Here is a 15588-nt window from a genome sequence, read left to right on the forward strand (position 1 = left end):
ATTTATTTTTCTTTTTTGACTTTGTACTAGTTTAGAATTATAGGAGGTTGATTTATCATAGACCAGTGCATTGTGTGCCAGAATATGATGTAAACCACCTCTCCTCTTGCTTTGCTGGATCTATTGGGAGGCCCCGAAGGCTGCTTTGCCAGACATTTCTACGGATGGTCATCAGGCCTGGACAGAATTGAGCAGCAATACAGCTAGTGTGCAGGAGCGGGGCAAGATGCCTTTCACATCCCCCTTTATGCCTCTCCACACCCACTTAGTGTAGAGGTGGCATGAGGCAGAAAATAATCTAAATTTTTGGCAGGCACAAAGAATTGCGATTATTAAAAGGCCAGGGAACAGGAGTACGAGCTTTGATAAATGTCCTCCATTTAGACCGTGCCCAGATTGCTTACACCCCTGGGTACTGCTTGAACTATGCACTGTGATAGACAGACCATTATTTTTAATAAATTCCTTGAGGGCTGTTTCTGTTCCACACAACTGGTACATAGCAAATGTGGATCAAAAAAAACGATCCTGGAAACTACAGACCTGTGAATCTAACTTCTGTTGTGGGGAAAATATTTGAGGAGTTTGTTAGATATGCTATCCTGGCTTATCTCATAATATTTCCTTTCCAATCCTGGCTATTATTTCAAGACAGTGGCAGGGTAAGCAGCTGTGGTGGTGCTTAAAATCCGGCAAAGTATCAGTGCAAACAAAAAATAACCCCTGAAGTTGGATGGCACTCGCCCATCTATAGCTAATTGGTTCAAATATAAGTTGCTTTATTTGTCTTCTGAAGGATACATTTCAGGGGAGAGTGAAAGAAACACACGCAACCGGTGATTCTTCCGGCTTATTTCACAAGCCAGATGAGAACGGCCATTGTTTTGTTTGTGTATTCTTGCGAAGACAAACAAAGCAACTTATATTTGAATCAAACAGCTATGGATGGGCGAGTGCCTTCCTACTTTAATGGTTACTTATAGCCATAGAGATGTGGCCTGGTGGAAAGAGCTGCCTAAAAAATAAACATGTACTTACCTCCTCGGCCCCTCCCGGTTTCCCACGTTGAGATCTCTCTTTGCCATGCCCATGTTTACAAGGGCATGGAATCTCCACCCAGACAGGCATGCCCACCTATCCACTGTCCAAGTGCTCTATTCAGTGCTGGGATATGGTGAGGGGTGGTCGTGCCATCTGGAAGCTGTACAGAGGTGGAAAGTACAAGTTTGTTTTTTTTGCAGTCCCCCCCCCCCCACTCAGCCACAATCCCTTTAAAGCATTAGACTGAGTTCACACATAGAAGTTGCTTGTCATATGACCAATCACCATGTATCAAGATCAGCTCAGTTTTGGGATGCATCCACTTTAGCAGCAATTCATACTAAAAAGTGTTTTATCATGTAGTTACTGGCCATGAATCTCACTAAACCCAGGATAAAATCACACAATGTCAATCAAGGTCAACAAGGTGTCAAAGAAGGTCAATCACATTTTTTTATATTTAACATTAACTGTGAGAATATGGATTTCTTTTTATTCTAGAAGAACCTTAATGGACCTAGAGCTTATAGCTAAAATCATGATGCTCCTATTTAATCCTTCAAATAAACCTAAATCCCAGATGTTAGTCATACTGGATACTGTATAGTGTGTGGATGAGTGTTTGGAGAATAGGCAAAGGATCATAATCACATCCATTTATCCTCTGTGAAGGGCCATGGTGTCCACCGGTTCAAAGAGGATCACTGACTTTAAGCTGCATTTTGACCCTTGAGTCACAAATATTAATAATCCAACAGATGTTGACTTGTGTCCCATATGTTAGTACTGACTATATAATGTAAACATAAGGGGGGGGATTCATCATTACAATGATTCTTTGATTTGGTTGTCTGCCTTCAATTCCATTTGTGTTTTATCTGTTTTCATTAAGTGAGTCTATGAATGTTGTTGTATTTGTTTTTTTTTCTTTTGGGTTGTCTTATAATATTGTTTTTTTTTTTGCTTTTTGTTGCAAAATGTTGTTTTTTTTACGCACATGTCCCTTGATGTCTTGATAAATTTGGTAGTGTTTTTTCTCCTATTTCTACACCGGGGAGGGGGGGTGACTAGAGTCATTTTGTGCCAAAACTTGTCCCTAAACTTTGAGCCAAATCGCAAATCATGAATTCAGCTCAGTTTTGTGAAAAACAGCCTATGCAATTAATGAATTTTAAAGGGACACTGCACCGTCCTATGTTCATTTGGCGCAATGGAGTTGCAAAACAGCATTTGTACCACAACTGCGCCAAAACAACGACAGACATAAAATATACATAAAAAAGACAATGATGAATTCCCCCCATGGAATATATATCAGGCAGAATATTCATTTTAAATATAGGATTATGTAACTTGTATAGTAGAGCTGTAGCAAAAAACATATCACAATTGAAGAACATGACTCTTTATATATCATGGGAAGGGACAACATATGCAGCACATAATAGCAAACCAATCCAGAGCAGCGCAGTGACTGTATTCAGGGTCATGAAAATGTGGAATAGGATACATACAACTTTACTGATCCCTGGGGGGAAATCCTTTTATACACAGTGCTCAGGCATATTGTTACAAACTGATAGGGATACAGATCCAGTTACATATACGTTACAAGACAACAAACTATGATTCATTTACTTGTTTCTTGATTAAATGTTCTTGGTTACAAAGTTACTTACACATAAAATAGACATAAACAATAGTAAGACAATATGTACAACTTGCTTTGCAGCGTTCTAAGGTACCGTAGGAGGGGACACTGTCCATTGCTGCTGGGGCGATAGCTGCCTGGCTGACAACTCTGAATTCTGGATAGTGTATCCCCTCACGTCTAGCGCTGGTGCACCGAGGGTGGAAGTGTTACAGGGCTTTTGGGGGGTGGGGGTGGGGTGTAGGTTAGATGGTTAGATGTTTATCATTAATTGCCCTAGTAACTGTAGCTGTAAGCCACATAGGTGTAATCTACCATGTCTATATTCGTTACCTATTGGAATAAATTTAGAAGTATAAAAACCCAGGATAGATTTGAATTTCTCCCATTTAACATTAGTATCATCATGTGACAGAATCTGATCCCAGTCTATATCCTGTAGTGCAGCCCTTAATTTCGGGAAATTAGCCTTCTTGAAATTCAATGTTTTTGATTTTCCCACCAGTTTCTGCTTTTTACAGGAAAATAATTATGTTATGATCGCTGTTCCCAAGAGTTTCCCGGACTCTGACATTTTGGAGAATCACAAGGTCCAACAATGCGTCACCTCTTGTGGGATCTTCTACAAGCTGCACCATAAAATTATCCTGAAGAGTGTTCATAAAATGTCTCCCCTTCACAGATGAAGAGGAGTCTTGAGCCCAATTTATATTTGGAAAGTTAAAGTCTCCCATTATCACTACGGTCCCCTCCTGTGCAGCCCGCTCCATCTGTTTATTTAGGTGACCCTCTATTTCCTCAGGGATGTTAGGGGGTCTATAAATTAGACCAAAAATAATTTTCTCAAAGCTCCCCTGGTTATGAATTTCAACCCACAAAGTTCCATCCTACTCACATTCTTCATTGACCACAGTCTCATTCACACTCGCTTTTAAGTCTCTTCTGACATACAGACATACACCACCTCCCCTCCTATTTGCCCTATCTTTCCAAAAGAGTGTAAAACCTTGAATATTAACACCCCAATTATGTGCGGCATCGAGCCATGTCTCCACTACAACTATTCTGGCATATGTTCCAATATGGACACGACATCTGGGTCATCCCCAGCCCCTCCCAGTAATTTATCCACCCTTTCCACCCCATGCCGAACCCTGGCACCAGGGAGACAGTAAACCATTCAGTTAGGGCGGTCTTGGCCACAAATTATTCTATCCGCTTTCCTGATTATAGAGACCCCTACAACCACTAGCTGCATCCCATCCACCCTACTACTAGCTGGTCTGCTACCCTGGCTGTTAAGGAAGGGCAGGTTCCGCTAGGGCTGCCATTTCTGACACTGACGTCCTTACATCATTGCACAAATTAGCAATTTTGCTCAGATGTTCAGAGTCAGAACATCTGACCCCTTTCTACCCCCTCTACCTACCTGGTCCTCTTGACTTTGACTTCCTGCCATTGACATTCATCTCATATGAATCTGCCTTTACATACCCTCCACCATCTACACATTTGTGAAATTGTAATCCTGAATCAAATCTTTTAAAAACCAGATTGGACATGAATCATTGATCATGGAGAGGAATTGTGTTGTAGGGCTGTCAGAGCTAGAGATTACTACTCTTCACGAACAGAGATAGAATGACTTACAAAAAATACAGGTTCAAAATGTCACATCAGAGTACCAGTGGATCTTTTGGTAGACCCCTATTTAACTAGTGCCCCAGAGGTTTTCCAGAGGATAACCTTAGTGGTTTAGGATGTAAAGTCTATTTCTCATAGATTGCTTCAAAACTAGCGATTATATGTGTCTACATGTTCTCAATACAGGCAGTCTCCAGGTTACGTACAAGATAGGGTCTGTAGGTTTATTCTTAAGTTATTTGTATGTAAGTTGGAACTGTATATTTTATAATTGTAGCCCCAGACAATTTTTTTTGGTCTCTGTGACAATTGGATTTTAAAAATGTTGGGTTGTCATAAGAATCAGGATTAACAATAAAGCTTCATTACAGACACCTTTGAAAACGGATACAGCTGATCATCGTAGCCTAAGGCTAAAGTACAGTATACCAACATCCAGAGGTCTGTTTGTAACCAGGGGTGGTCTGTAAGTGCGCTGTTCTTAAGTAGGGGACCGCTTGTAGTTGTAAGGATTGACCCCAGAGATATTTCCTCTGATTTTCAAAGAAGCACCAGTTTTATGCTGTCTAAGGATACAACATGAATAGAAAAAAAATGATTTCCTTACCTTAGCCGGTCCCCTTACTCCATTAGAAACCTTTTGTGGTTCCAAAAATGCTTCAAACGATATGTCATAAGACTGCAGGAAGCTTATATCTTCTTCATACACGTTCAATAATCTTACACTACCATCAATATTCAAAGGAGTCAAAAAGTCACTATAGAATTTTTCGGAGCTTTTTTTATCTTCAACGTTGTCCATATCCAAAAATTTTGAAGAGTAGTCTTTGATAAGCATAGCAAAGTTAGCGTTTACTCCTGCTGGGGGGATGTCTGCACATGACATACCTACGGCAGCCTCTTCTTTGTCAGTCACAGTGGTCGGGATATTGTATGGTGGGAACTGTACAGCTAAATCAGATAACCGACTACAGTTTTCTTTGGATTCTGCAGGTACTAGCAGGTTATCGGCCATTGTCTTAGAAGTTTCGATACATTGATCTTCTTTACCTTTCAACCTGAAGAATGGACTTTCGGAGCACACATCTCCTTTGTCAGTGCACTGGATTGGTTTCGAAACAGGCATCTCTGCAATATGAGACAATATGTTACCAGCATCCAACCCTATAATGACTTATAATGTCTATTTTGGGGTTTTCTGTACTAAAAATATTAATAAATTATTGTATCCTTAGACTGGGTACTAAACAACAGATTGCTAGGGGTCCAACACCCATCTCCTCAACAAATCAGCTCCCCTGTTGTGATAAACTGAGGATGAGATAGCAAGTAGAGAGCTCCAGTCTTTATGTAGTGGTCCGAATAGGTTATTACCGCTATCAGCTCACATTAGCCATTTCACAGGAGCCGTTTGCTTCCTGTTCCATTCCTAAAATCAATCTATTTTAATTTGTGTCAATTATTAGCCTTGAAAACCTGTTAACTCTTTCACTGAAGTTTATCATAGACATATGTAGATTATGTAGACGTAACATTAAATATTTATCTTTAAAAGGTATGTATCAAATCACATGTGAAAAACAGTAAAAATCGTAAAATACGAACAATCCTGGATGATTATTTTAGTCTACACCCAGATGTGCCTCAAGTTGCTTGGTATCTTTTTCCACTCTATTGCCAAAATGAGTGCATGCTGCCACCTGGTGGTTGCATCTGAGTGCTACAGACCACTGCCCCACATATTGTTCCTGCCTATAGTAACCTTCTCATATAGTCTACATTCACATGGCTTGACCTATGTTCAGTTACCAGGAGATACAGTGTCATTACTCTCTACCTAAGTAACACCTTCTGTAACTTGGCCCTTTGAAGGTATCCGTTTGGGGACAGGGACTCTTCGCAAGCTCTGTGCAGCGCTGTATAAATAAAAGAATTATTATTCATGTATCCATACAGGTGAACTGCTGACTACCTGACTATACATTATAGCTACAGGAATCACATCTGAGGCTAAAGCTGCTTGTTTGAACACAACCCTATGCAGCGTTGCATCTAATTCTGAGACTCATTAGAGTCTGATGATATTCCTAGGTCCATGCATCGGCTTTGAACCATTGTTAACACATTATTGGGGCAGATTTACTTACCCGGTCCATTCGCGATCCAGCGGCGCGTTCTCTGCGGTGAATTCTGGTCTGGCTGGGATTCATTAAGGTAGTTCCTCCGCCGTCCACCAGGTGGCACTGCTGCACTGAAGAGCATCGGAACGCACTAAAGTACACCGGCCTATTCCTAGTGAAGGTAAGTGCAAGCTCCGCGGCAAATTTTTTTATTTTAAATGCGGCGGTTTTTCTGAATCCGTCGGGTTTTCGTTCGGCCACGCCCCCCGATTTCCGTTGTGTGCATTCCAGCGCCAATGCGCCACAATCCGATCGCGAGCGCCAAAATCCCGGGGCAATTCAGGGAGAATCGGCGCAAATCGGAAATATTCGGGTAACACGTCGGGAAAACGAGAATCGGGCCCTTAGTAAATGACCCCCATTGTATGTGACGTGCTTCTAGCATTGATATTAGCCATGATGGCTATTATAATAATAATTTTTAATTTTTATAGCGCACACAGATTACACAGCGCTGCACAGCGCTTGTCAAATTGGTCCCTGTCCCCCTGAGGCTCACAATCTAATCAACCTACCAGTATGTTTTGGAGTGTGGGAGGAAACCGGAGGAACCGGAGGAAACCTACACAAACATGGAGAGAACATTCAAACCTACACAAACATGGAGAGAACTCAGCCATATCAAACTAATTGCTGAAAAACAGGAAAGATGAACTTGAGTGCTCTACACACGCTCTTACTTGTACAGTCTTTAGACTCCCTTTAATTCTCATGTAGCACTACTTATTTATAAGAAATAAAGAATAAAAATAACAAAATATCATTATCTCTTACCGCTAGCACATTCTTTTTTAGAGAGCAGCTTGTGCAGAAGTTCGCCCTGTTTTGAGCAGATCATTTGCAACTTTTTAAATTCTTTGTACAGATCCAGAAAAGCATCTTCCATCTTCCATTACCTACCAAAGGAGATAAGGCAACATAACAAGTAGCTATATGTCCTTTTGTATTGTCTTCTACAAAACACTGATGAGCATGTTTCTGTTATGTACCGAAAATAGGACAGTGGGGCACATATACTAAGGGCGTGTGCCAGTTTTCTGGCAAACTTTGTACATTCTTTCATGTGCAAACTGCTTGCTCAGGTATTTCATAAGTGTGTGCCCCTTTTGTGGTACGACTTCACTATTCATCATGCAACACAAATTTCTGCACTGAAGGGTCGTTCCAGTGCTCAGTTGGACCATGCACCAGAGTTATCATGCAAAGTTTCACAGAAGTGTGTTGCATGTCCCATGTTAAAGGTGAACCAAAAACAGAGTGGCGCCCTCCATCAGGGCAGTGCAGGGAGCACCGTATTCATGAAGAACGTGCATCAGAAATCCTTAATCTGGCGCACACTACACAGGCAGTGGTACAATTAACAATCCCAGTATTTATGATCAAAAAGCAACATTTTTATTTAAAGACCAGACTCTGAATTTCATTTCTCTTAGAACTATTGGACCCAATCTCTCATGTTTAGCCCTTTGCTTATATGAGCACTTCTTGTAGAACTGTAGAACTGCCACTAGGTCTTATTTTCAGGGGATGTCTTCTCTCTGAGCTTGAAAAAAATTTCACTAGGCCTTATTATTATAATTTATAGAATGATTTTTTCTATATGTGCAGTAGATAAAACACAGAAATGTTTCATTGCCAACTACAATTGGAAGATGCGCTCTGGGTCCACTTCCAATCTGGTAGACCTATGATGAACAACATCTTTTTTCAACCAAAGATGAATACTTTCACATTATGCAGTTGAATATATTGAAAATCTCGCCTCAGGCGGCAGATTGTGGAGCCCCTTGGAGAGCGGCAAAATTTGCAGCTCTAAAGTGGGTGATTTGGGCGCTCGTTGTCATCTGAATCACCCAACAGATAAATAAATCGCACCTGTCTCTATAAAACACAAGTGCGATTTACATGCAGAGAGACGCAGCGCCTTTCCGGCTGCTAGGATCGATCCGTACTATGCAGTGACACAGGCGGTGGATGATGACGTCGCGCAGCCGGTGTCTCTGAGCAGAGCCATGGCTCACAGAAGAGCCACAAGAAGACGGTAGCCGCACGGCATGGGAGCACCCTGCCTGCTGGTAAGTAGCTGTTTTTTTTTATTTTTCATGGACAAGGGGCCTAATACTGATATAAGGGATAGGGGGTGTGGGCTTCTATATATCTATATGGCCTTTTTACGCCGGGGAGGGTCTATATATATTTAAATGGGGATGGATACTGTATATACTAGGGGGGTCTGCATATATTTATATGGGGCTGGATTCTGTATATACTGAGGGGGGTCTATATACATTTATATTGGGCCAGATATTGTTTATACAGGGAAGGGGGGGGGGGGCTCTCTATATATATTTATATGGGGCTGCATTCTGTTTATACTGGGACCGGGGTGGCGTCTATATGCATTTATATGGGGCCAGATACGGTTTATACTGTGGTGGTGGTGGTGGTGGGGTGTCTGTATATATTCATATGGGGCCGGATACTGATCTACTAGGGGTGTCTGTGTATATTCATATTGGGCCAGATACTTTTTATTCTGTGGAGGAGGGGGGACTGTATGTAACTAACCTAAACATATATAGCTATATATAGTATAAATAAACTGGAGTGGTTATATGTGAGGCTGTATATAAATGAACTTGAGGGCTTCTTAATATAATAGAATGGGAGGGATCTACCATATATATGGGATAAGTTAATGCTGTTAAGGCTGTATATAGTCAAACTGAGGTGGATCTAAATATGGGAGAACCTATATAAGTAGCATGTATATGTAGCATTTTAATATACGCCTCATGCACCAAACATGATAGAATCAGCTGCCCCTAAAAGGAGAAAATAACAGAGGAGTCAAAGCACAGAGGAGATGCTCCCGAATTGTGAGCTCATGGGTAATACCAGAACTTACTGTAAATCTGGTTTCTAACAGTTGATATTTTTTATTGGAAGATTGCTCTTTTATTTTCTTTTTTCTATCTGGCTGCAACCTCATCTTCTTCCAGCCATAACTCATTTCTGCAGATTAATACAAACTTACTATTACTATTATACCCCCACAGTATCCAACATAGTAACTTTTCCCCTAGAGTAGCCAATATATTAAGTGTCTCCCCACACACTAGCCAATTGACACAGTGCACCCATAGTAGCCAGTAGTCACATTGCTCCCCAGTATCCAAGCCAGAGTGTCCCCCATGTGGTCACAGTAGCGGGGTCACAGCACCCACATCGTAGCCAGGTCACAGCGCCCCCAAAGTAGCCAGGTCACAGTGTTCCCACAGAAGCTAAATCACACTGCCCGGGACAGATGGACTGAGTCCATAAAGGTTAGGAGATATGTATTACCAGTACAATAATTGTTAAGCGGGGATGTAATAACAGGAATCTGGGGCCAGGTTTCCACTACTTGCCAGGCTGTGATTCAAAAAATTCTAAATTGCTTTAAAGGTTTAGTTATGCGTTGATATGGGTCCTTTCCATGTACTTTGCTATGGCTGAAGAATTAACTAATTAGTATCAACGTATTTCATGATATTACATCATCTTACTCCTAATGGTTTAATAAGCTTGTACAGTGAGACAATACATGCTTTGTGTGTGCATGTTAGGAAGTGCATTTGTATACTTTGTGTTCTAAAGTCAACATCAGTACGGCACAAGATGTAAATTGCTATGTAAATAGCTCACAGCCACGTATTGCACTTTGTTCCTGGAGGATAATTACTGTGAGAGAGTCAAATAAAACTGGGTGTTACGTAGAAGTCTAATGGTTCTCTCGAAACAGTATTCCTAGGTTTTCCATAAGCAGCACATATATGCCCTAAAATAAGGCCTCCCCTGAAAATAAGACCTAGCGGCAGCCATTGCGGCGGCTACCCCCAGACCATACAACAGTACTAGTAAATCTTTTAGATGCTGCAGAAGGTTGTGACATGGGGAACAATTCATGGAATTAAATCACTGACTGTTGTGCTGCAAATGTGATACCAGCAGCTGCCAGGATAAGAAGGGTCATTAATGGGAAGTGCTTTTACTAAACATGAAATTATTCTAATAGAAATGGAGTCACAAGAAATACAGCATGAAATTCGGAGTTTAGAGAGTCATAAGGATGTTAGAGAAGTAGATTTTTTGTTCAATAATAAATGTTCATGGAAAAATAAGACATCCCCTGAAAATAAGACACCTAGACCTCTTTAGGATAAGACACTGGGGCACATTTACTAAGGGTCCGCCGGACGCATTTCCATCGGGTTTAGTGATTTTTTCAGATTTTTTGCCCAGAATTGCACCAGGTTTTTGGCGCACGCAATCGGATTGTGGCACATCGGCACAGGCTTGCATGCGACACAAATCGGGGGAAGTGGACGTCAGACAACCCGACTGCTTCGGACAAACCGCGGAATTTAAAAACCAAATTGTGTCGCAAAATCTGCACTCACATGCACCGGGAAGAAGAAGGTGAACTCCGGCGGACACATGCAGGAATTTGGACCCACGATCTTAGTGAATCGCGGCAGTTCCAAATCCTCGTCAGACGTTACGCATTGGCGGTGTCAGTGGAACGGGTCTTATTTTTGGGGAAACAGGGTAGTATGCACCTTGGGCTGTGTTTTAACCCGTTCATCAGTTTCTAGTTGAGAACAGCTGCAGGGCCATCGAGCACCGACATATGATAAATAACCCCCACTGGCCGCAAAAATGGACAGAAGATCTATGATTTGTGGGCAGAGAAACATTAGTATGCAAGGTACCACAGTTTCTGATCCAAAATTCCTCTGCTCAAAGGAAAGTTAAAGGGGTTGTAAAATCTGCTTAAAGCCATCAATGTGTCAATGTAAGTAAAAGCCATAAACCTACATGACCCTTCCATTCCAGCACCAGCCATCCAATTGTAGCTGCTCCAACTGGTCAATTCTGAAGCCAATCCTAGTCTTTCCAGAGACCTCTACACATTGAGAGGTCACCGTTCAAGCCAGTGATTGGTTGGAGTGGTGACCTGGACTTGAGCACTACATGAGCTGACAAGTCTAGAACAGGAGATGCAGCAGCTCAAAATAAGCACACAGTGCTGAAAGGGAGGGGTCTTGTATGTTTTCCACTGTTTTCATTAAGTATTTTTGCAATCACATCTATAGGGCTCATTTACTAAGGGTCAACGGAGGGCATTTTTAACAGGGGTTTTTGGCGCATGCTATCGGAGTTTGGCACATCAGCGCCGTCTTTCACGCGACACAAATCGGGGGACAATCCGACGGATTCGGCAACGCGCAGGATTTAACATCATAAATTGTATCGCAAGACACACACTTACAAGCGCCGGGAAGAAGAAGGTCAACTCCGGCGGACCTCGGCGGGGAAGCGACAGATGCAGCATCTCGGGCACACGATTTTGGCATGTAGACATGGTCAAGACAATCTCCTGCAGTTCAAACCGAGCATCAGTATGGGGAAGAAAGGTGATTTGAGTGCCTTTGTACGTGGCATGGTTGTTGGTGCCAGAAGGGCTGGTCTGAGTATTTCAGAAACTGCTGATCTACTGGGATTTTCACGCACAACCATCTCTAGGGTTTACAGAGAATGGTCCGAAAAAGAAAAAACATCCAGTGAGTGGCAGTTCTGTGGGCGGAAATGCCTTGTTGATGCCAGAGGTCAGAGCAGAATGGGCAGACTGGTTCGAGCTGATAGAAAGGCAACAGTGACTCAAATCTCCACCCCTTACAACCAAGTTGGCAGAAGAGCATCTCTGAACGCACAGTACTTCGAACTTTGAGGCAGATGGGCTACAGCAGCAGAAGACCACACCGGGTGCCACTCCTTTCAGCTAAGAACAGGAAACTGAGGCTACAATTTGCACAAGCTAATCGAAATTGGACAGTAGAAGATTGGAAAAACGTTGCCTGGTCTGATGAGTCTCGATTTCTGCTGCGACATTCAGATGGTAGGGTCAGAATTTGGCGTCAACAACATGAAAGCATGGATCCATTCTGCCTTGTATCAACGGTTCAGGCTGGTGGTGGTGGTGTCATGGTGTGGGGAATATTTTCTTGGCACTCTTTGGGCCCCTTGGTACCAATTGAGCATCGTTGCAACGCCACAGCCTACCTGAGTATTGGTGCTGACCATGTCCATCCCTTTATGACCACAATGTACCCAACATCTGATGGCTACTTTCAGCAGGATAATGCGCCATGTCATAAAGCTGGAATTATCTCAGACTGGTTTCTTGAACATGACAGTGAGTTCACTGTACTCAAATGGCCTCCACAGTCACCAGATCTCAATCCAATAGAGCATCTTTGGGATGTGGTGGAACGGGAGATTCGCATCATGGATGTGCAGCCGACAAATCTGCAGCAACTGTGTGATGCCATCATGTCAATATGGACCAAAATCTCTGAGGAATGCTTCCAGCACCTTGTTGAATCTATGCCACGAAGAATTGAGGCAGTTCTGAAGGCAAAAGGGGGCCAACCCGTTACTAGCATGGTGTACCTAATAAAGTGGCCGGTGAGTGTATAAGCTCTTGATCGGGTATAAGGGCCCGATTCGCGTTTTCCCGACATGTTACCCGAATATTTCCGATTTGCGCCGATTTTCCCTGTATTGCCCCGGGATTTTGGCACACGCGATCGGCGCCGGCATGCACGTGACGGAAATCGGGGGGCGTGGCTGAACGAAAACCCGACGGATTCGGAAAAAACACCGCATTTTTTTAAAAAAATGTGTCGTGAAAATTGCACCTTCACCAATTATAGGCCGGTGAATTTCAGGGCGTTGGAGCGGACCTCGGTGGACTTCAGCGCAGCAGCGACATCTGGTGGACGACGGAGGAACTGCCTTAGTGAATCCCGGCCGGACCCGAATCCAACGCAGAGAACACGCCGCTGGATCGCGAATGGGCCGGGTAAGTAAATCTGCCCCACTGAGTGTTGTTCTGATGCTGTATTAATATATATGATTCTAGTCCTTTGTATACCACGAGACTGGTCCTGGTGCTGTATTTGTGTGCAGAGCTTCATTCTGTTGCTGAATTTATGTACTGAGCTCAATTTTAGACCTTTATTTATATACTGAGCTTGATTTTGGTGCTTTGTTTATTTACTGAATATGGTTCTGGTATTAATATTTATGTACTGACCATGGTTCTTAACCCCTAGGCGCACCAGGACGTTATAGTACGTCCCCGGGGCTAGATTCTTAGCGCACAGGGACGTTCTATAACGTCCTGCTTCTGGCACCGGCTCACGAATGGAGCCGGCACCAGAAGCAGCGGCTGTCAGCTGTCTATCACAGCTGACAGCCTGCGCTAACACCCGCGATCGGCTGGCTCCGATCGTGGGTGTTAACCCCTTACACGCCGCGGTCAAGCATGACCGCGGCGTGTAAGGGTGTTTGCGCTGCGCTGTGGATCGGATCCCCCGTGCCGCTTACCGGAGGATCCGATCCACTTCTGGGCAGCTCCGAGGACTGGCATGTGCCCCGGAGCTGCCCGGTCTCCCTGGCAGTCAGACCCCTTCCGGGTCTGACTGCAAACTGTCTGAGCATGCGCAAGCATGCCAGACAGATTACACTGCTCTACAATAAAATAGTATTGTAGAGCAGTGTATTGGACTTAAACCAGTGATCAGAGCATCACTGGTTTAAGTTCAAGTATGTATAAAAATATGCAAAAACAGTACACATTATGATAAATAAAAAATACATAAAAATATAAGCCCCTAACATGTCACTTTCCTATAAAAACACTTAATAAAGTATAAAAAACACAAAAACACAAAAAAACCCGCATATTTGGTATTGCCGCGTCTGTAACAATCTGTATAATAAAACAGAATCGTTACTGGACCCGCACGGTACACGCCGTAGAAAAAAAATGCAAAAACGTTCCGAAAAAATATAATTTTTAATTAATACCCTATAAAAAATGCTCTAAAAAGTGATTTAAAAAATGTTATGCACTCTAAAATAAGACCACTAAAAACAACAATCCTTCTCGCAAAAAATAAGCCCTTAAACAGATTTTTATTCAGTAAAAATGGGAAAAAATAAAAAATCTATATAAATGAGGTCTTTTTGTAATCGTGGCGACCCATAGAATAAAAATAATATACTATTTTTATGGTATGGTAAACGGCCAAGAAAAAAAACAACATAAAAATCTTCCTAAAAAGTGATGATTTTCATTTCCTCCACCAACAAAGAGTTAATAAAATCTCACCAATTAGCCTATAGATTCCCCAAAATTACGTACCAGAAAAGTGCATCTCATGTGGCAAAAGAAATAAGCCCCTATAGGTCCACATTAAAAGAAGAAAAAAATTATAGCCTGTACAATATGACATAGCAAATCTGATCCGGATGGCGCCTCCTTCCCTCCTATGCCCGGCCGTGCGCCCATACAGCAGGTTACCACCACATATGGGGTATCCGTGTACTCAGGAGAGATTGGGTAACAAACTTTGTGGAGCCTTTTTTCATTTAATTCATTGTATCCGGGTACTCCGGTTTCCTCCCACACTCCAAAACATACTGTTAGGTTGTTTAGATTGTGAGCCCCATGGGGACAGTTTGACATGCTTGTGCAGCGCTGCGTAATCTGTGTGCGCTATATAAATAAAGAATTATTATTATTATTATTATTATTTGTAAATGTTTAATTTTCCACCCAAAATGAATATATTGTGAAAAAATATTACAATTTGCAGACTGCACCTCCATTTTGTTTTAACCCCTATAAAACACCTAAAGGGTTAACAAACTTCTTAAAAGTGGTTTTTCTTACATTGAGGGGTGTAGTTTCCATAATGGGGTAATTTATGAGTCTCGATATTATTTAGGCCTCTCAGTGTCAATTAGAATTTGAGCAGGTCCATCTAAATACAGGTTTTGGTGATTTTACAAAAAATTTGAAAAATGATACCTAAATTCTGAGCCTTCTAACATTCTAGTAAAATATGTGGAATCTTAAAAAACCTTTCCAACATAAAGCAGACATTTGGGAAATGTAAGTTATGAATTTATTTGGGTGCTATGACTATCTGCATCAAAGGTAGAGAATTTAGAATGTTG

The 15588-nt window shown here is 42.1% G+C and overlaps 1 protein-coding gene across 3 annotated transcripts in view; it reads right to left on the reverse strand.

Annotated features, from left to right (window-relative positions):
- Positions 1-15588, reverse strand: part of LOC140117746 (TRAF family member-associated NF-kappa-B activator-like) — a 70597-nt gene that overhangs the window by 10495 nt on the left and 44514 nt on the right. For 2 of the 3 annotated variants that reach the window (XM_072134768.1, XM_072134766.1), the window contains 2 exons: positions 7291-7412; positions 4944-5464 (listed from right to left, as the gene is read on the reverse strand). In XM_072134768.1, the coding sequence (XP_071990869.1) occupies positions 4944-5464; positions 7291-7402 (633 nt within the window). In that variant the 5' untranslated portion in view covers positions 7403-7412. Of the gene's footprint in view, positions 1-4943; positions 5465-7290; positions 7413-9424; positions 9532-15588 lie in introns of all 3 variants that reach the window. The other variant, XM_072134767.1, reaches the window with a different exon arrangement.

Source organism: Engystomops pustulosus, chromosome 2, assembly GCF_040894005.1.
Source record: "Engystomops pustulosus chromosome 2, aEngPut4.maternal, whole genome shotgun sequence".
NCBI lineage: Eukaryota > Metazoa > Chordata > Amphibia > Anura > Leptodactylidae > Engystomops > Engystomops pustulosus.